This window comes from Hypanus sabinus, chromosome 3 (assembly GCF_030144855.1).
Source record: "Hypanus sabinus isolate sHypSab1 chromosome 3, sHypSab1.hap1, whole genome shotgun sequence".
In the NCBI taxonomy this organism is placed as follows: domain Eukaryota; kingdom Metazoa; phylum Chordata; class Chondrichthyes; order Myliobatiformes; family Dasyatidae; genus Hypanus; species Hypanus sabinus.
In genome coordinates, this window is record NC_082708.1 from 49,398,766 (window position 1) to 49,418,939 (window position 20,174).

The 20,174-nt window shown below is 35.8% G+C and overlaps 1 protein-coding gene across 4 annotated transcripts in view; it reads right to left on the bottom strand.

The window, feature by feature from the left end:
• Nucleotides 1-20,174, bottom strand: part of atm (ATM serine/threonine kinase) — a 179,380-nt gene that overhangs the window by 40,774 nt on the left and 118,432 nt on the right. For all 4 annotated transcript variants that reach the window (XM_059964267.1, XM_059964266.1, XM_059964269.1 and 1 more), the window contains 11 exons: nt 19,371-19,475; nt 19,024-19,143; nt 18,157-18,391; nt 17,756-17,908; nt 16,136-16,255; nt 15,527-15,732; nt 13,484-13,691; nt 12,071-12,184; nt 10,630-10,779; nt 8,950-9,088; nt 8,347-8,429 (listed from right to left, as the gene is read on the bottom strand). In XM_059964267.1, coding sequence (XP_059820250.1) covers nt 8,347-8,429; nt 8,950-9,088; nt 10,630-10,779; nt 12,071-12,184; nt 13,484-13,691; nt 15,527-15,732; nt 16,136-16,255; nt 17,756-17,908; nt 18,157-18,391; nt 19,024-19,143; nt 19,371-19,475 — 1,633 coding nt within the window. The remainder of the gene's footprint in view (nt 1-8,346; nt 8,430-8,949; nt 9,089-10,629; nt 10,780-12,070; nt 12,185-13,483; nt 13,692-15,526; nt 15,733-16,135; nt 16,256-17,755; nt 17,909-18,156; nt 18,392-19,023; nt 19,144-19,370; nt 19,476-20,174) is intronic.

Below are 20,174 nucleotides of genomic sequence, written 5' to 3' on the forward strand. Positions count from 1 at the left end.
ATTCGTCAATGCCTGAATGTTTTTCTACTTGTAGGTGTGGAATGCTTCTTCGCTAGAGTTGCAAGTAAGTTTAAATATTATGTAGTCTTCAACAACCAGACTTTATGAAAGAAGGAAGGTCATTTGCAAAGCAGCCAAACGTGATTAGGCTTTTAATGACTCATGCTATGATGTCTTTTTTCTTTTTTTTCTTTTTATTGAATTTCATATATAAAAAAACATATAATAATAAATAGGTTATAAATGCATAAGACTTGAAATTGAATTAATAGTAGGATAACAATATCCTATTAAAATATCAACAGAAAAACATAGTACATTATCAATCAAGTCTATAATAATTATATGAAAAAAATAAAAATAATAATCAAAAGAAAAAGAAAAAATTATTAAAATACAGGCAAAAAATATAAAAAAAATACTAAACTAAACTAACATGGGCAATAATAACAGTTTATTTGTATATGATAGTGCCAAAAACTCCGGAACTCCATACCTGAACAAGAATAAGTAAAGAGAAGGTCTGGAAGAGGCCAAATTAATTCATATGAAAATGTCGAATGAACGGTCCCCAAGTTTCTTCAAATTTAATTGATGAGTCAAAAATAGTGCTTCTAATTTTTTCCAAGCTCAGAAAAGAAATAGTTTGAGAGAACCACTGGAACGTGGTAGGAGGATTTACTTCTTTCCAATTTTGTAATATAGACCTTCTGGCCATTAATGTTACAAAAGCAATCATTCGTCTAATTGAAGGGGAAAACTGATTATCATCCTCATTTGGTATACCAAAAATTGCAGTAATAAAATGTTGTAAATCGATATTCCAAATTGAGGAAATGGTAGCAAATATGTCCTTCCAATAGTTATGTAAAGTGGGACATGACCAAAACATGTGGGTCAATGAAGCCACATCTGAATGACATCTGTCACATTGAGGGTTAATATGAGAATAGAATCGAGCAAGCTTATCTTTAGACATATGAGCTCTATGTACAATTTTAAATTGTATTAAAGCATGTTTAGCACATATAGAAGAAGAATTAACCATTTGTAAAATTTTTTCCCATTTTTCTATTGATATATTATATTGAAGTTCTTTTTCCCATTCTTGTTTAATTCTACCTGATATTTCTGGTTGTATCTTCATAATCATATTATAAATAAAAGCCACTAATCCCTTCTGATAGGGATTTAAGGTAAAAATCATACCTAAAAAGTTCATTGAAGTTGAATTGGGGAAGGATGGTAGAATTTTATGTAAAAAATTTCTAATTTGTAAATATCTAAAAAAGTTAGATTTAGGTAACTCAAATTTGTTGGAGAGTTGGTCGAAAGACATCAAACTATCTTCAAAGAAGAGATCACGAAAGCATTTTATACCTTTCCTTTTCCATATGCTAAAGGCTTGATCTGTCAAAGAAGGTTTGAAAAAAAATTAAGTAAAATAGGGCTATCAAGAACAAAGTTTTTCAGAGTAAAAAATTTACGAAATTGAAACCAAATTCGTAATGTATGTTTGACAACAAGGTTGGATATCTGTTTATTGAATTTAACTAAATCGGTAGAAAGAGAAGAACCCAGAACGGAGAATAGAGAATATCCCTGTGCCTCATTGCATTCTAAATTTACCCACTGTGGGCACAATGGTGAATCCAAATCTGATTTCCAATAAATTAAGTTACGAATATTATTCGCCCAATAGTAAAATCTAAAGTTAGGTAGAGCTAAACCACCATCTTTTTTAGATTTTTGTAATTGCCTTTTACTTAACCTAGGATTTTTATTTTGCCACACAAATGAAGAAATTTTTGAATCAATGTTATCAAAAAAAGATTTAGGAATAAAAATTGGTAAAGCTTGAAATAAATATAAAAATTTCGGTAGAATCATCATTTTAATAGCATTAATCCGACCAACTAATGATAAGGATAAGGGAGACCATCTTGTAGTAAGTTGTTGAATTTGATAAAGCATAGGTAGAAAATTCAATGTAAATAAATCTTTATATTTCTTAGTAATTTTTATACCTAAATAGACAAAGTTATCATCAACAACTTTAAATAGTGTCCTTTCATTCAATATAGTTTGCGCGTTTAAAGGGAATAAATCACTCTTATCCAAGTTTAGTTTGTAACCAGAAAAACTACCAAATTGAGCCAACAAGGATAAAATAGTGGGAATAGACCTGTCAGGATCAGAAATATATAACAAGTCATCAGCATAAAGTGATAACTTGTATAATTTCTCATTACGGGAGATACCAAAAATATTAGGAGATTCACAAATAGCAATGGCTAAAGGTTCTAATGCAATATTAAACAATAAAGGACTTAAGGGACAACCTTGTCTCGTACCACTAGATAATTGAAAAAAGGAAGATCTGTAATTATTTGTAAGAACAGAAGCAACAGGTTTATGATATATTAGTTTAATCCATGATATAAAATTAGGACTAAAATTAAAATATCTCAAAAGTGTTAAATAAGTATACCCATTCAACTCTATCAAAAGCTTTTTCAGCATCTAGTGAAATAACACATTCTGGAATTGTGGGTGATGAAGTATAAATTATATTAATCAATTTTCTAATATTAAAAAAGGAATACCGATTCCTAATAAAACCAGTTTGGTCTTCTGAAATAATCTGTGATAATACCTTTTCTAACCTAATAGCTAAAATTTTTGTAAGAATCTTAGAATCTACATTTAATAGTGATATAGGGCGATAAGCTGCACATAAAGTGGGATCCTTATCTTTTTTAAGAATTAGAGAGATAGTAGCTTCATAAAAAGACTGAGGTAATCTCTTCTTAACAAATGCATCATTAAAAATTTCACATAACCAAGGGGAAAGCAAAGAGGAAAAAGTTTTTAAAAATTCTATAATATAACCATCAGGACCAGGAGCTTTCCCTGAGTTCATTGATGAGATGGCCTCTCCTATTTCGGCCAGAGAGATAGGAGCATCAAACAAGCTACGATCTTCATCTGTCAGTTTGGGAATATTCAAATTGTTAAAAAAGTTATCCATCATGGACAGATCACCGTCAAATTCTGATTGACATAAAGATTTATAAAAATCTTGAAAAGTGTTATTCATTTCTTTATGATCAGTAGTCAGATTGCCATCTTGTTTACGAATTTTAATAATTTGTCGCTTAGTCGAAATAGCTTTTAATTGGTTAGCTAATAATTTACCAGTTCGATCACTATGGATATAAAATTGGGCCCTGGTCCTAATTAATTGATTCTCAATTGAAGAAGATAATAATAAGCTATGCTCCATTTGAAGCTCAACTCTTTTCTTATAAAGTTCTTTGGTAGGAGTCACGGAATAAATCTTATCAATTTCTTTAATTTTATCCACTAATAAAGCAATATCTAAATATCTTTGTTTTCTTTTTCCAACGGAATATGAGATAATTTGTCCACGGATAAAAGCCTTAAAAGAGTCCCAAAGTATTCCTCTGTCAATCTCTTCTGTATAGTTTGTTGAGAAAAACAAGTCAATTTGCTGTTTTATGTAGGTGATGAATTCTGGATCTTGAAGCAAAGTAGCGTTAAGTCTCCAAGATCTAGTATTATTAGAAAAGCCCGAAATCTTGATAGATAACTTCAAAGGTGCATGATCCGAAATAGCAATAGAATCATATTTACAATCAATAACAACTGTTAATAAACGATGATCAATAAGAAAATAATCAATTCTAGAATAACTGTGATATACATGTGAAAAAAACGAAAATTCTTTATCTTTAGGGTTCAAAAACCGCCATATTTCAGTAATTCCCGAATCAACCATAAAAGGATTAATAAGTGAGGCTGATCTATTCGGAAGAATTTGAATAGGTTTAGATCTATCCATTGAAGGATTCAAACAACAATTGAAATCTCCACCCATTATCAATATATATTCATTTAGATTAGGAAGGGAAGTAAATAAACGTTTAAAGAATTCAGGGCAGTCAAAGTTTGGAGCATAAATATTAACTAGAACCACTTTTCGATTAAAAAGTGAACCAGTTATCAACAAAAATCTGCCCTGTGGATCAGAAATAATTTCATGATGTGTAAACGAAATTGAAGGGTCTATAAAAATAGACACACCCCTAATTTTGGAGGTACAATTCGAGTGAAATTGTTGACCCTTCCAGAACCTAAAAAAACGTTGATTATCCTCCCTCCTAATATGGGTCTCCTGTGCAAAAATAATATTAGCGTTTAATCTATGGAATACTTTAAATATTTTTTTACGTTTAATCGGATGATTTAAACCATTAGTATTCCAGGAGGTAAAGTTAACAGACTTATCCATCATGCCAATATTAATTGTGTATATCATAAAAGGTTAAAAAGACACATAACCCATAAATCAGGAAGAAGGAAAAATGATTCAGGAGCAACCGGAGAACATGACACCTCAACAATATTAATAATTTAAAGTCAGCCCATAAACTAAAAGCAAAAAAATAAAAAGCAAAAGCGTGAAAGAAGATCCCTACCCCCTCCCCCAACCCCACGGAAAAAAGCCAAGCGGCAGGCGCACAAACTAACACTAATATTAGCCCCATTTTCAAGATGGCGACTTCATGAAAAGAAAGAAAAGAGAAACTATATAACACCCAGATATAAATACAGGGTTGTAAACAAAAAGAATGTATATGAATCAAAATGAAAAAATAATATAAAAAAGCAAAAAATCATTAATAAAAAAAGGATAACCACTGGTTTAAAATAATGTAATATGCCTTTAAAAAAAAATCCATATTCAAATATAAGGAAATGACGTTTCAAAAACAAAGACTTATGGGAAGAAGAAACGATATTTTGAAAGGACCATATTACAAAATATAGATGTAAATTCACCAATCTTTTTTTTTAAAAAAAAGGTTATCAAAATAGAATTAAAAAAGGGTTCAATAACCACTACAATATATATATAAAAGGTTCAAAAATTCAAAACATTCGTCCCATTCTCAAATACAGGCAAATAAACGCTTACGGAAAGCAAAGTCTTACGGGAAGAAGAAACGACATCTTAAAAAATAAATCATTATTACAAAGTCTTAACGTGTTTATCTAATCCAGAGGGAAAAAAAAATTAATTAAGAAAAAAGACATTATAGTAAAGTTAAAAAAACATCTGTAAATCATGATAATAATAAAAAAAACAGGTCTACAGACCAAAATAAAAAGCTATACCGCAGCTTCATAAGTTAAAGCCTAAAACGGAATGGCGTCTTCTCTCCAAAAGTTCTTCCACATAACACATAGTTCAAGTTGGACTAGAAGAGCGATATTCTTCAACGAATTTCTTCGCTTCTTCCGGAGTATTAAAGAAACGCTGACTGTTGTCGCTCAACGTAATTCTGAGATTCGCTGGATATCTTAAAGCTTGTTTAAGTCCAATCGAATGAACCTCCGCCATCACCGGTTTAAAAGCAATTCTCGCCCTCATTACCTCGAATGAATAGTCCTCCACAATACGAAAGTTGTTGCTTCTGTGAGAAATCATATCTTTCTGACGAGCTAATCGAATTAAAAGCTCTTTCTCCCGAGGATAATGGAGACGGACAATCACAGCTCGTGGCTTGTCTTTCGCAGCCGAAAATCTCGAAACTCTGTGGGCACGATCAATAGTAGGTTTAACCCGCAAAGCGTCCTCGCCAAAAATTTCCCACAATAAATTAGAGAAATATTCAGTTAAGTCACCAGACTCGAGATTTTCGGGAAATCCAATAATACGCAAATTCTGTCTGCGAGACCGGTTTTCAAGATCGGTGATTTTAAACTTATACTGCTCCACTATTTTAGCGGTCGATCGTACCTTCTCCTCCGAAGTTTCGATTGTACGTATTTTTTCACAAATTATCTTGTCAAGAGCCGCAAACTTTTCTTCATGGCGTTCAATAACTGCTGCCTGCGATTGAAGCTTGATATCAAATGATTTAACGACTTCTTCAAGCTCCGACATTTTCGCAGTAAGTTTGTTTTCCAGACTTGCAAGTTTAGTATCCAGAAGATTGGAGATTGCATCGAGAGTTATAGGGTCTTTAGACGATTTCTTAGGTACAGACATTTTAAGTTTGAAAAAATTAAATCCAGTGTAATTTTTAAAAAGAGAAATAAATCATAAATATCAACCCATATGATTAAGTACGAAAAGATTTGATTAAAGGCTGGTTATAGCTTAAAAAATGAAGAGAGCCTAAAAGGCAGATGTCTACGTCGCCATCTTGAAACTCCACCCCCGCTATGATGTCTTGGATCAATTAACCTCCAACAAATACAACCATTTCCTTTCTGCCATGGTATTAACCCAACCAATGGACTGTTTCCCCTTGATGACCATTGACTTTAATATTATGAGTCTGTCTTGATGACACCTTTAGTCAAATGCCATCTTGATGTCAGGGACAGTCGTTCTCACCCTACTCTGGAAATCAAGCCTTTCTGGTATGGAGGCATGTGGTCCTATCAAGACACAAACTGAACATTGGTGAGCAGATTATTAGGGAGTAGGTGACCCCAGACAGCAATGTTGACAATTCCTTCCATCAGTTGTTAATATTTGAAGGTTGACTGTACAATACCAAGTTGAAATGGATATGTACTGTTTTATTGGAAGAAAGTTGGATAATTTTTCTCTGTTCTAGAGCATAGGTCTTCAGCACTATAGTTGAGATATTGTGTATTCTGTCTCATTGCCTTTTTGTCTTTAATGCCCAGTCCTTTCTTAATTATCCATATGTGAAACAAATTGGTTGAATGGGCCCCATGATGGTTGGAACATAAGGAGGAAGTAATGACGGAATATCCATTTTGCAAAGTTGTTTGAATGTGGCTATAAATGCTTTAAATGTTTCAACTACAGGCCTCTCAAGTTATGAAGCCCAACTCACACAGAGTCCATATAAAGAAAGCAGACTCACTTGCTCACTCACTGAGTTAGTGAGACCAGCCAACAGATATCCTTTCGCTCCTGCTCACTCTCCTGTCATGCTGTTTCTGTGATCCTTTCTAACACACAGTTTTTTTTTTCATTTCCAACTTACAGAGTTTAGTTATTCTGAGGAATGGGACCATCTTGTAATTTGTCTATCCCTGTATACCATTCTGATGACACGGTTCACTGTCACTTTCTCAAAGATACATATATTAGCCAGTAAGTGCTTGTCTTGACTCTTGTGTAATGTTGCAAAAGAATAAAATAACTGAGCATAAAAATGTCAGAGTGATACTCCAGAGTAGTATCAAGGGAGTGTTGCAATGTATTAAATGTTGCCTTTGTGATGATATGTTAAACTGGGACTTTCTCAATCAAGAGCTAAATAATTATTTCTAGTGTCCTAACCAGTATTTCAATATTTATCTTTCTTTCAACATCACTATTGGGTCATTATAACAGTAGCTCAGTTTTCCTTCAGTAACTGCCAGATTAGGATAAGATTTAGGATACCCACTTAAGCATGACTAAAAGCAGCAATCCTCAGCATTCTGATTGACTGTACCCAATTGTGGCTCAGTGCAGGGAGAGAAGGCACACAGAAATGCCTAATTACTGTCCGGCAGAAGATGCCTGGAGCTTCACAAAAGCCAGCAAATCCATGTGTGCCACAGTCATTGTAACCATGTTCTTACACTGGAGTCCTCATGAAATACAACAATGGAATGTTAGCTTTGCAGGAAACTTGCCGTTGAATTTGCATCCATCTTAATGGCAATAAAAATAAATTGTCTTGGAAAGTTTTGGAGGCCTGTGAATCTTAGAGGCAGTTTTGATAAACAATGAGCATGGGGTTATGGTTTAGCAAGGCTTGCAATTAACATTTCAAAGAATCTGCACTTTGCAATATTTTAGCTCTGAGCTAGCTTCGTGAAGGAAATTGCCTTTAGAAGATTACTCACCGTAAGTGAGGGGCCAAAGGGTAGCTTCACTAGAGAGCAGACCAAATATAAGGATGCAAAGGTAATTCAGAACACTTTGCAGTACTTTCACTCATTTTGTTCATTGAGTTATCTTTTTTAGCATACCTGATCGAACAAACTATGAAAGAATGATCTCATATTTTGTCCAATGAAATATCCTGAAAGGGGTACAAAGAAACAAAGCATTCCTTCCAGTAAGCAGAAAATGCTGTAAAGGATTCAAGACAGGGAAAAATCTGAACTATGCCTCTAATGTCTATTTTAAAGTCAAACTGTGATTTATTAATTTAATATGGTAATATGAAACAATTAAAAAATCTTTTATTATAATTCCATTTTAGTGAGACTTGGAGTGAAATGAAATCTTACGTGGACCCTGCACAAATTGTGGGGCAGAATCACTATTAATGAGCTTACCTTGATTTCCATGGTTGGAATAACAACATCATCCAGATCCTTTATTTTGGTGATAGGTTGTGCTGCAGGAATGTCAATGGCCTCTATAATTGGGAAAAAAATCAAAAAGCTATTGGCACACAGAAATAATTAAGTCATTTTAAAGTAAACCACTGAGAAAGACTGGGAATCATGAAATAACGATGTAAAGAGTGTCATGCCAATTCTTCTCAATATTTTGTTTAACCACCAAAGATTTGAGCATCTGAGGATCTCCCCTGTTCCTTCTCCTAAACAGGTAGCTTGACAGACCACACCAAAATTTAAGAATGGTTTTAGGAAGTGAAATATATAAATATTATCTATCTAGCTTTCTCACAGCACCAGGGAGAAGGCAGTAGTGGTACTGTCATATGTAAAAACCAATATTACTTAGGAGAGGAGCAATAAAAAAAGCAAAACCAGCCTGATTGGGATTGGAAGACAAGCCACATTTCAAACTCATACTGAATTTCCAGAAAAGCAATTTTCCTTTCTCATATTGTTGACTTCCTTACATACTTTTAAACTTGCATCATACATGGGCTGGTAAATAATGAACAGAGGAACTTGATGAATACTTACTTCTTTCTGTTTTCCATTTACTTGCATCCATATTTGCAAGTGTGATTAAAGCATCACATAATCTCTCAATGTCCTTTATCATTTTAGCTTTAGATTTTTGGATTGTATTTATTATATTTCTGGCAGCATCCATTCTTTCCTAAAGCAAGTAACACAGCACTGTTCAGATGATTTGAAAGGTTTGCTATATTCTCAAATGATTCAGAATTGTACTTTTGTTTGTAAAAGATAACTTTAACGGGGGGGGGGGGGGGCGGAAGGGGATGTGGAAATCAACCAGATATCAGACCTACATCAAAAGCCTTTAAAGTAATCAGTGAATGAAAGCATGGCATGACAATGTGAAATGTGTATCCTTTTGCATGTACAATGTTGCAACATTCCAGACATCTGGAGTCAATACATCTGTGAAGCTGAAGACTTCTTGGATAACCTATAGAGGGTGGTCACACAGCAGCTTAAGCAGACAGGGAAAGAATGGGTGATCACCAGGTAGAATAAAAACAGCATGTAGGTAGTCCAGGAATTCATGGTACAGAAATTGGGTGAGACTGGGTGAAGCTAAGAAGCTTTGATGGGACAGATCCCTTCTTCAGGCCCTTTCCTCTTCCACCTATAATTCCCCCCCCCCCCCCCCAACTTACTTCATCCCATCTTTCCCTTCACTTGGCTTCACCTATCACCTTGTACTACTTCCTCTCCTCACCTTCTTATTCTTGATTCTGCCCCCTTCCTTTTCAGTCCAGCTGAGAGGTCACAGACCATAATGTCAACTGTTTATTCCTCTCCATAGATGCTGCCTGACTTGCTGAGTTCCTCCAGCATTTTGTGTGTGTTGCTCTTGATGGGATAGCTTTCTGAATAGTAGTTGTAATATCAATGTTACATAAATAAGCTGAAGCACCAATCACAATATTTTCACATTTTTAGGATAACATGTATTTAAGTGGGAATTTGAGGATGCAGTCTTCAATTGTATATAGATAAGCTGAGTGACAACTGAAGAAAATAGAGAAAAATGTGAAGCGAAAGAAGCAGAAATACTGATTTTTTTAAAATACTGAGAGACTGGGAGATGTAGATATTCAAAGATACCTGGATGACCTTGTATGCAAGTTACTGATAGCTAATATGAGGGGTGCAGCAGGTAAATTAGGAAAGCAGATGATATGCTGGTCATTAATACAATTTACATTATTCTTTAACCATCAACACTCAAACAGTCAAAGGTACCATGCTGGGTAAACTTGTCTGCTGCGTTTACCAAGGAACAATAACTATATTGAAAACTAAATCAATAGCAATGGAACAATAAGATGTTCCAAAGACACAGAAATTACCTATAAATTTATATTTTTCTTCCTTTGTTTTTCTCTGTCAAGGTCATTGCAAATTTCAGTGCACGATCAAACGGTGATACTTAGAGCACCGAGGAAAGAAGCACAGCTTCTAATGACAGGTCTAACTATCTGGACATGATGAAGTTTATGGATGTGTTATCAGTTCTGTCACAGAGTCATGCAGAACGGAAACAGATGAGCCATTCGGCCCAACTCGCTTATGTTGACCGTGTTGCCCAGTGAGCCCTGGAGTATTATCATATAACTCTGCAAAGAGTTGAGCAACCTACAACGGGAGGGTAATTTGGTTCTGATTATTCATCTTAATTTACCAACAAACCTGATCCAAGTGAGGCATCTCCTTTTTTATATGTTTCCCTCTCCTCAGTACATCAGGTTTCCCTAGAACATCATCTTTGTTTGCATTCGATAAGGCCAAAATGACAAACAGTGTATGATGAGGATGATCCAATGATGTTTTTTCAATTAGCTGTAAGGTAGTAATAAAGCAAAATTATAATCATACACTACATTATTATTTATGAAGGAAACATATACACTTGTGCTTTTACATATAATTCATTATGCATTACTCTTCTAAAACAAATATATTATCTATTCCTTTGCCCTCTGTAAAAGCAATTCCTCTGTCCTTTTTCAGACCTTCTCTGAATCACAACTATCATTTTTCTCCACAATAACCTACTAATGTAATTATGGACGACAGGTTCAAATTTCAACGTCCTTGCGATATACAAATAACTTGGATGAAAATATAGATGGTTGGTTAGAAAGGTTTCAGGTGACATAAAATTGATGGAGCCTTAGAAAGTTGTCAATGGACTCTGCAGGATATAAAGATATGGACAGAGAAAGGCAAGCAGGTGGGATTTAATCTGGGCAAGTGTGAAGTGTTGCACTTTGGGACATCAAATAGGGAAGCAAAACTAAAAATAAACCATGGTTGACAAGACTCCTTGGAGCATTGATATATAGAGGGATTTTATGGTCCTAAACCACAGGTCCCTGAAAGTCCTAACACAAACGGGTAAGGTGGTAAAGGTGGTGTAGGGCATGCCTACCTTTATCAGTAGTGGTACTGAGCATAAGAGTTAGGAAGTCACACTACAGATGTATAAAACTTTGGTTAGATCTTATTTGGAGTACTGTGTCTAGTTCTGACCGCTCCATTACTGGAAGGATGTAGAGGCTTTAGAAAGGGTGCAGAAGAGGTTTACAAGGATGTTCTCCAGAATAGAGTATTAGCTATAAGGAACCATCGGACAAATTTGCATCACTTTCTCTGGACATCAGAGGTGAGATAGGAAGAAACTTTAAAGATGACGAGTAGGAAAATTTTTTGCAGAGTGGTAAGTGCCTGAAATAGGCTAGCAGTGTGGCTGTGGAAGCAGACACAATAGTGGCAATTAATAGGCATTTAGACAGAAATATAAACACACAGGAAATCACATAAAAGCAGATAAGCTTAGTTTAATTTGGCATCATAGCTGGCACAGATATAATGGGTTCAAAGGCCTGTTTCTGTGCTGTGCTCTTTAAAGTTCCCCTTTTTTATATATTCCTCATCAACACTAGGTTTCTCAAGAATGACATCCTTGCTTTATTATATAATGTTAAATAACAAACAGTGTCCATGAATTTATTAGAGATGTATCGGTCTGCCGGAAATAATAATCTTACTCAGAAAAGATTTTGGACACCCCTGCATACATTCCTTGGCCACAGTTACATTATGTCATCTGCATTCAAAACCAGAGTACCTTGTTTAATACTTCATGAAATCCTTGCCCTCCTGCCATCTTTGTTCCCATTCGAGCAGCCAGCTGGTACATTAAAGGTAAAAACTTGTAAGATGGAATCTTTTCTACACCTTTCTGTTAAAATAGTCAAAGAAAGAAGTTTCTTTTTAGCTCTTTTTGCAACACAAACCTGTATTTGGACAAGCATTTTGTTTTTAACATGCAAGTTTTTTTAGCGATCATCTTGCTTATATTAAATTTCCTTCCCAGGAAGGTGAACTTTACTGAGTGGTAGGTGGACCAAGCCATAAGAAAATGTATGGAACATAAACATGTGGCAGGTTTTTCAGCTTAAATGGTTTAAAGCTTTCTTATATTATTAATCAGCTGTGTACAGAATATTCAGGTAAGCAATAAAGGCAGTACAATGCAGGTTAATTACAACTCTTTAACTTAAAACAAAACAGAAAACATTTCACATCAATGACCTTTCACAACAACAAAATAGGAGTGGGCCCATCAGGTCCTTCAAGCCTGCTCAGTCATTTAATATGATCATGGCTGATCTAAGCTGGCCTCAACTACTCTTCCATGCCTTTCCTCTATATCCATCTATTCCTCATCCATCAAAAGTTTATTTACCTCCACTTTAAATACTTCTACAGTATTTCCTGATCACAGTCTGATGAAAGGTCATTAACCTGAAATGCACTATTCTCCCACCACGTTTGTTCTCTCAAATGCTAAGAATTTCCAGCATTTTTTATCTTCATTTTAAATATACAAGTATATCTAGGAAATGTTTACATCCAAAGTTGTATTTACTAACTTTTAATAGGTTAAACCATTGACTTACGAGGAATTGTTAAATCTAACCAATTTCTTTTCTGACTTTTAGCCTACGTGAGCTCTTGGGTTCATACTATAACATGATTCTTCCCCTCATTAAAAGCAGTTAAAAATATGAGAAATCCAGTTTATTAAAATCAAGTAATGAAAATCAATATTATCTAGTTTCCCCAACATAAGCCATTCAACACAAAAAGTTAAAATGTAACCTGGCTGTGGAGGATCCAAATCCTGTTTGGTATCCAATGGCTTCTACAGGGTAGTTTAGGTATGGGATCAAGGGTGAAAAACAGAAATGATTTACTCTCCTGACTCCTCATCAAATAATTTTGCCTGCAGCCAGTGCTGATACATGAACATATAAAGAGACCGCTTTGGTGAGTTATTGTCAACAAAGATAATGTTCAGAAGAGAAAATATGATGATATAAATTAGGTAAAAGGGATATAAACTATTTAGATTGACCTAGTTATAATTAAAGATGAGCAAATATGAAATGAAGACAGAAATATTACATTTTCTGAAAATACAGTTCTTTAAACTTCAAACAACTTATCAGAACTCATAATAATCACCATATGTTACCTTCATCATTTCATTCACTTCTGGAACACCCGAATTTTCAAGCCACAAGGAGCAGAGCCTAAAGATTCGCATGTCATGTTCCTCACCGCTCTGTAAGCAGTTGATGTAGTTCTCCACTGCTTTACACAAAAACTGTTTGCGATCGTCTTGCAATGCACACATTGCTTGTTCATCTAATTCACATTCCCGCTGAACCTTCACTACATATCTAGTCAACAGAATATATATATATATAAAGAATCCGTTAAAATCTATTGAGGAATGTTATTATCCTTCAACCAATCAGTTTTATTCCAGGCACTTTATTTTGTTTCAACCATTATACATGCAGAATAAGCAATGCCAGAGAATTCCAACAACATACATCACTGTGGTTTCTCTGCCCCTATTATGGAGAAAATCATAACTGCTTATGTGTTATTCAATGTCTCCACATTTTTACTGAACTAGCCTTAGGCAAGTACTGACCCCAGTTTCTACTCCCATCTTAGAATAGATATTGAATCAGACTTATTAGCGTTCATGGAACTTTTCCAATTTATTTTGTAATGTAAAAGTAAAAAGTAAAAGTCTAGTTTATTGTCATATACACACATATAAATATTTGCAGAAGAATGAACACGAACTAGAAAAAAGTCTGTTGTAGTGCAAAGTGGTCATAGTGTTGCTATACCACTCAGAAAGGAAGCATGGTTTACACTGAATTAGTTAACAAATCTTAATATAACTAACTAATGGGCAGCTGTGTTCCAATAGAAGTACAATTTCTATAAATGTCATTCAACTTTTTAATAAATTAATAACCTTGTAATGAAATGAAGATGGAACAATGTGTTAAAATGCAAATGTTTAGAATATGTGAGAATGCTGTACTTGGGCTACAGTTCAGCATTCAACACCATAATTCCATCCAGGCTTGACAAGAACCTCAGAGACCTCAGCCCTGTGCAGCTGGATCTTGCACTTCCTGTCAGACCGCCATCAGGTTGAAAGAGTGGGCTTCCTCACCTCCAACTCTCTGACTCTCAATACAGGAGCACCTCAGGGCTGTGTACTGAGTCCCCTCCTTTACTCCCTGTATACCCATGACTGTATCGCCACCCACAACTCCAATTTACTAATTAAATTTCCCGATGACACTATGTTGATTGGCCTTATCTCGAACAATAATGAGGTGACCTACAAGGAAGAAGTCATGTCTCTAACACAGTGTCATCAAAACAATCTCTCCCTCAATGTCGCAGAAACAAAGGAGCTGGTTATGGATCACAGGAAGAATGGAGATGGGTTAACCCCTATAGACATCAATGCATCTGGGGTTGAGAGGGTGAACAGCTTCAAGTTCCTCGGCATCTACATCACTGAGGACCTCAAGTGGTCTGTACAACTGTGTGTGGTGAAAAAGGCACAACAGCACCTCTTTCCCTTAAGATGTTTGAGGAAGTTTGGTATGGGTCCCCAAATCCTAAGAACTTTCTACAGGGGCACAACTGAGAGCATCCTGACTGGCTGCATCACTGCCTGGTATGGGAACTGTACCCCTCTTAATTGCAGGACTCTGCGGAGTGGTACGGACAGCCCAGCGCATCTGTAGCTATGAACTTTCCATGATTCAGGACATTTACAAGGACAGGTGTGTAAAAAAGGGCCCGTAGGACCATCCAGGACCCAAGCCATCCCAATGGGCTCCAGGACAGCTTCTCCCACCAGGTCATCAAACTAACGAACCCACACTGATTTAAGTGTACTCTATATTACATTGACTGTTCTATTTATTATAGATTACTATGATTACACATTGCACATTTAGATGGAGACATAACATAAAGATTTTTACTCCTCATGTATATGAAGGATGTAAGAAATAAAGTCAATTCAATTCAGTAACGTAGAAGAGACCATGACCCATCATTGGAGAGCATGCAATAGTCAAAAACAATAATGGCAATAATGTTGTGTTTAAACATGGAGGGTTATAAATGGTACCATAATGTTAAGTATTTACATAAATTACTTTTATTATGAAGTTTTACACCCGATTACCTGTTGACCTGAAATTTATGTTCCTTGATCAAATGGATTTCTGCTTTCGCATTCTTGAGAAGTGCACGCTTGTTTTCAAACTCGGATGACTTCATATAATTGTCGATACTCTGGTACTGTGCATCTGAGAATCGTGCCAAGGATAAGAATGCCTCTATCTTCCCACTGTGAACTAAGCTATTATGTTCAATGCTAAGAGTCACAGCCTGAAAGAACAAACATCAATTGTCCAACACTCATGCTATTTCACAAGCTGACATCAAAATGATTAAATTCTATTTTAAAACTGTCAGGTCCATTTGTAGAGAAAGCTGCAAAGATGATTAATAATTTCACTGAACATCACATTTAATAGGTTAAAGAAGCCCCTTTGGATGATTGACATCTTAGGAGTTTGCATTCAGAAATGGAAACATCAAACATAATGAGATGTCTTATTATTGTAATAACTTATGACATTCATGTTACGAATGTTGGTATTTATAATAGGAAACTAAGAGCAAGGCTCGACACTTTATACTATATACTGTATAATAAAAGTAAAAAGCCTAATGCTTCCCAAAGAGCTCAGCACAGTACACAAGAAGTTGTTCATTTAACCCCGCTTACTTTCTCTAAATATTTCTGCATGATGGTGCCAGGACTTTCCAAACATGTTTCTGCCAACCAGGTTCCACAGAGTCTAAGGCATTCAATATAGAGCGGCACTAATTCTTTGTTGTTTATTCCCTATGGAGGTAAATGTAGAAGAGTAAGTGGGAAAATTATAAAACATCAGGATTATAAAATTGAGGTCACACGCTTAATGCCATGGAAAATATCAAATGACAGGGACTATCAACTTGGTTTATTATATGACTTCAATATTTCTGAATATCTTTGCCTTCTCTACACAACAATGACTTGGAGTACAAATACATAGCTCACTGAAAGAGGAGTCACAGGTAATCAGGGTGACAAAAAGAAGTCTTTTGGCATATCTGCCTTCAATAACTCAAGGTATTGAGTAGAAAAGTTGGGAGGTCATGGTGCAGTTGTACAGGGTGTGGATAAGGCCACACGTGTTGTGTGCAGTTTTGGTCGCCCTGCTATAGGAAAGATGTTATTAAATTGGAAGGAGCACACAAGGGTACTGCTAGGACTTAAGAGAATGAGTTATCGGCAGCTAAAATCTTTATTCTTTAGAGCATAGAACACTGAGAATGATCATACAGAGGTGCATAAAATCATGCGGGGTATAGATAGGGTGCATGTATTCAGTCTTTTTCCCAGAGTAGGGGTAGCAAGAGCTAGAGGGTATCAACATTTGCGGTGAGAGGGAGAAATTTAAGAGGAACTTGAAGGGCAACTCTTTTACACAAAGGGTGGTATCTACATGGAATCAGCTGCCAGCAGTTGTTGAGCTGGCTTATTGGAGTGGTACATGAATTGAAAGGGTTTGGAAGCTAATAAGTCATTATTAAGATCATAAGACATTGGAGCAGAATTAGGCCATTTGGCCCATCGAGTCTGCTCCGCCATTCAATCATGGCTGATCCTTTTCTCCCCCTCCTCAGCCTTCTCCCATAACCTTTGATGCCATGTCCAATCAAGAACATAACCGACTCTGCCCAATCATACACCCAATGACCTGGCCTCTGCAGCTGCCTGTGCTAACATATTCCACAAATTTTAAATAAACACCCTCTATTCTGAGGCTGTGCCCTCTTGTCCTAATCTCCCCCACCATGAGAAACATCCTTTCCATATCTACTCTGTCTAGGCCTTTCAGCATTTGAAAGGTTTCTTTGAGATCCCCCTTCATCCTTCTAAATTCCATCAAGTACATACCCAGAGCAATCAAACGTTCCTTGTATAATAACCCTTTCATTCTCGGAATCATCCTTGTGAACCTGCTCTGAACTCTCTCCAATGCCAGCATATCTTTTCTTAGACGAGGAGCCCAAAACTGCTCACAATACTCAAGGTGAGGCCCCACCAGTACTTTATAAAGCCTCAGCATCACATCCCTGCTCTTGTATACTAGACCTCTTGAAATAAATGCTAACGTTGCATTTGCCTTTCTCAGCACTGACTCACCTCATATTAAGTTAACTTAACTTAAGGGGAGTGGTAAGGATTAATATTTAATACATATTTAGGTCAACATCATCTTCATTCATTTTTACCAGTTCCAGTTAAAACATTCTGAAACCTTTTTGTTAGATAATTTCAGACTAAAGAACATACCTCTAGCTTGTCAATCATCTGTTTGAGAATATCAAGGGAAAGACTCTGTTCCTGTTTATCCCAAAAGACTTGAGCCTCTTCTAACTGCCACGTAGAAACACCAAACCCAACTGGATTGTGTTGCTTGATTTGGAAGATGGCCTTCTCTGCCAGCTGTAAACAAGTTTTATTAATTGGATAAATGGAAATATTTAGTGTAACACAATTTTAAAGACAGCTTGATTTCAATAGAAAAACACTTTACTTCATACTATTCTCTTGTTACAATGATATAATTCAGAAATATGCACATAAATCACAATGCTTTCAATTTAAAAAGACAGTCCACCTATTATCATCTTAACAGTTTAACAATTTGTATTGCTTAATGCCACTAAAAATAACTTCAAATTATGCTGAACCTGGGAATTTTTTGCTGCTCGTGCTAATTTTGCCATTTCAAGCAAATACTCAGTCAGAGCATCTTTAATGAGGTTCTTCCTCTGACCATCCACTTCTTTTGTAATAAGCAGTTCTTGAATGACAGTCCTCATGGTTAGGATAGGCTCCTGGAAGGTAAAGTCACTGTCCTTGAGAAGCAGAAGTTGTTGTTGCCATTTTTTGTGCACCTTATTCAATGCATCATCCGGGTCAGATCTGAAAATGAAGCAATTATCATATATGAAAATAAAGATAAAAGAGAGACTGCGGATGTCAGAAATCTGGGGCAACACCCAAAATGCTGGTCAGGCAACATCTATAAAGGGAAATGGGTAGCTGGTATTTTAGACTGAGACCCTTCCTCAGGACTGGAAAGAGGGAGAACAACAGTATCAAAGAGTAGAGGAGGGTTGGAGCAAGAGTTGGTGGGTGAATTTAGATGAGGGGGAGAATAGGCAGGTGGCGGGGGAGTAGCGGAAATGTGTTTTCTGGTCCTGAAGATGGCCATTTCCCGACACAGAAGCTGTCTGACTCACTGAGCTCTTCTACGTACAAAAACAAAAAGATTCTGAATATTATTTTCATCAGTTCAGAAAACATTATTTCCTTTTGCTCTTTTTTGATGAATTTCCTCTGTATCCTTTCCATTAATATGTTGACTCCTTGTTGAACTGTGGTTTAACAGACATTATACTCTCTGTAGCTAAGGAACCATTACATTAAAACCCCAATGATAAGTGAGGTTCTTTAACTCTGGCGAATACAGCTAGGACTTACTGCTTCCTAAAGAATAAATATCATTCTCAGTATAAATGATAAAAAAAGATTAAGAAAAAATGGTTAGATACCTGCATAGTCTCTGTCCAATGGTTTCCAGTTCTTCAAGTATTTGCAATCTACATAGTGTGGGGTACAGAGAGTAAACAGATTCTAGGCTTCCTCTACATAATTCTTCAACTTCTTTTATCCTATTGGCATAAAGTTGGTATTCAAAATTATTAATTCCAATATTTACTTGGCAGCCTTGAACAACAATTAACACATAAAAGAAAGCTGAGAGGAGTAGTTGTAGTAGAATTCAGTAACAGTCAAGTTTTGCACGACTTCTAACGATAAGGAAAATAAAAATTTGCTTCAGTATGCCAATAGTAGATAAAAAACTTGGGGGGAAAAAACCATCTGATTGAAAGATTACCTGGCAGCCCTCAAAACCTCGAGGAACGAAGAAAACTCTTGATCTTTCAAAGATTGCAAAGCATGGCACATGGATTCATGATACCCAAATCCTGAAGTCCCGCCTCTGGAAAATAAATAAATTAGGAAGAGAAAGGAAAAACAGAGGAACACCAAAGTACGAAAAATAAAGTAGAAAATGTAGCATAATATCTGTCTTCCAAATAGCTTGCTATTACTTGTTAATTTTTGTCATTTGTGCACAGGGACTCCTAAATTTGAATGAACATCAACATTTACTTAACCCTTCTTACAACACAATCTTCTTATTGGATAGTTCCATGCTTATCTAAATTGTACTCCATCAGTATCCTTCCTGTTTAACCCATAAGATAGTCTTTGCTGCTTCCATCTCATTTTAAATCATCACAGACATTTGACTTTTGACTCCTTAATTATTTGCTTGATACAAATTGCAAAGAGCTGAAGTGTACACATGAATTCTCAGGTAGTTCATAACTATATCCTGCTATTGTAAATATACCCAGTTTATTTTTCTTTCTGTATTTTGCTTGTGAACCAATCCTATGAAACCTAATCTATGTAGCAACATCGTGCATGCCACCCTTGGAACTCCTTGTGGAAATCCAAATATATTTAGAGATACAGTGTGGAACAGACTCTTCTGGCCTGCTGAGCCGTGCTGTCCAACAACCCATCGATTTAACCCAAGCCAAATCACAAAACTATTTACAATGACGAATTAACCTACTAACCGGTACATCTTTGGACTATGGAAGGTAACTGAAGCACCAGGAGGAAAGCT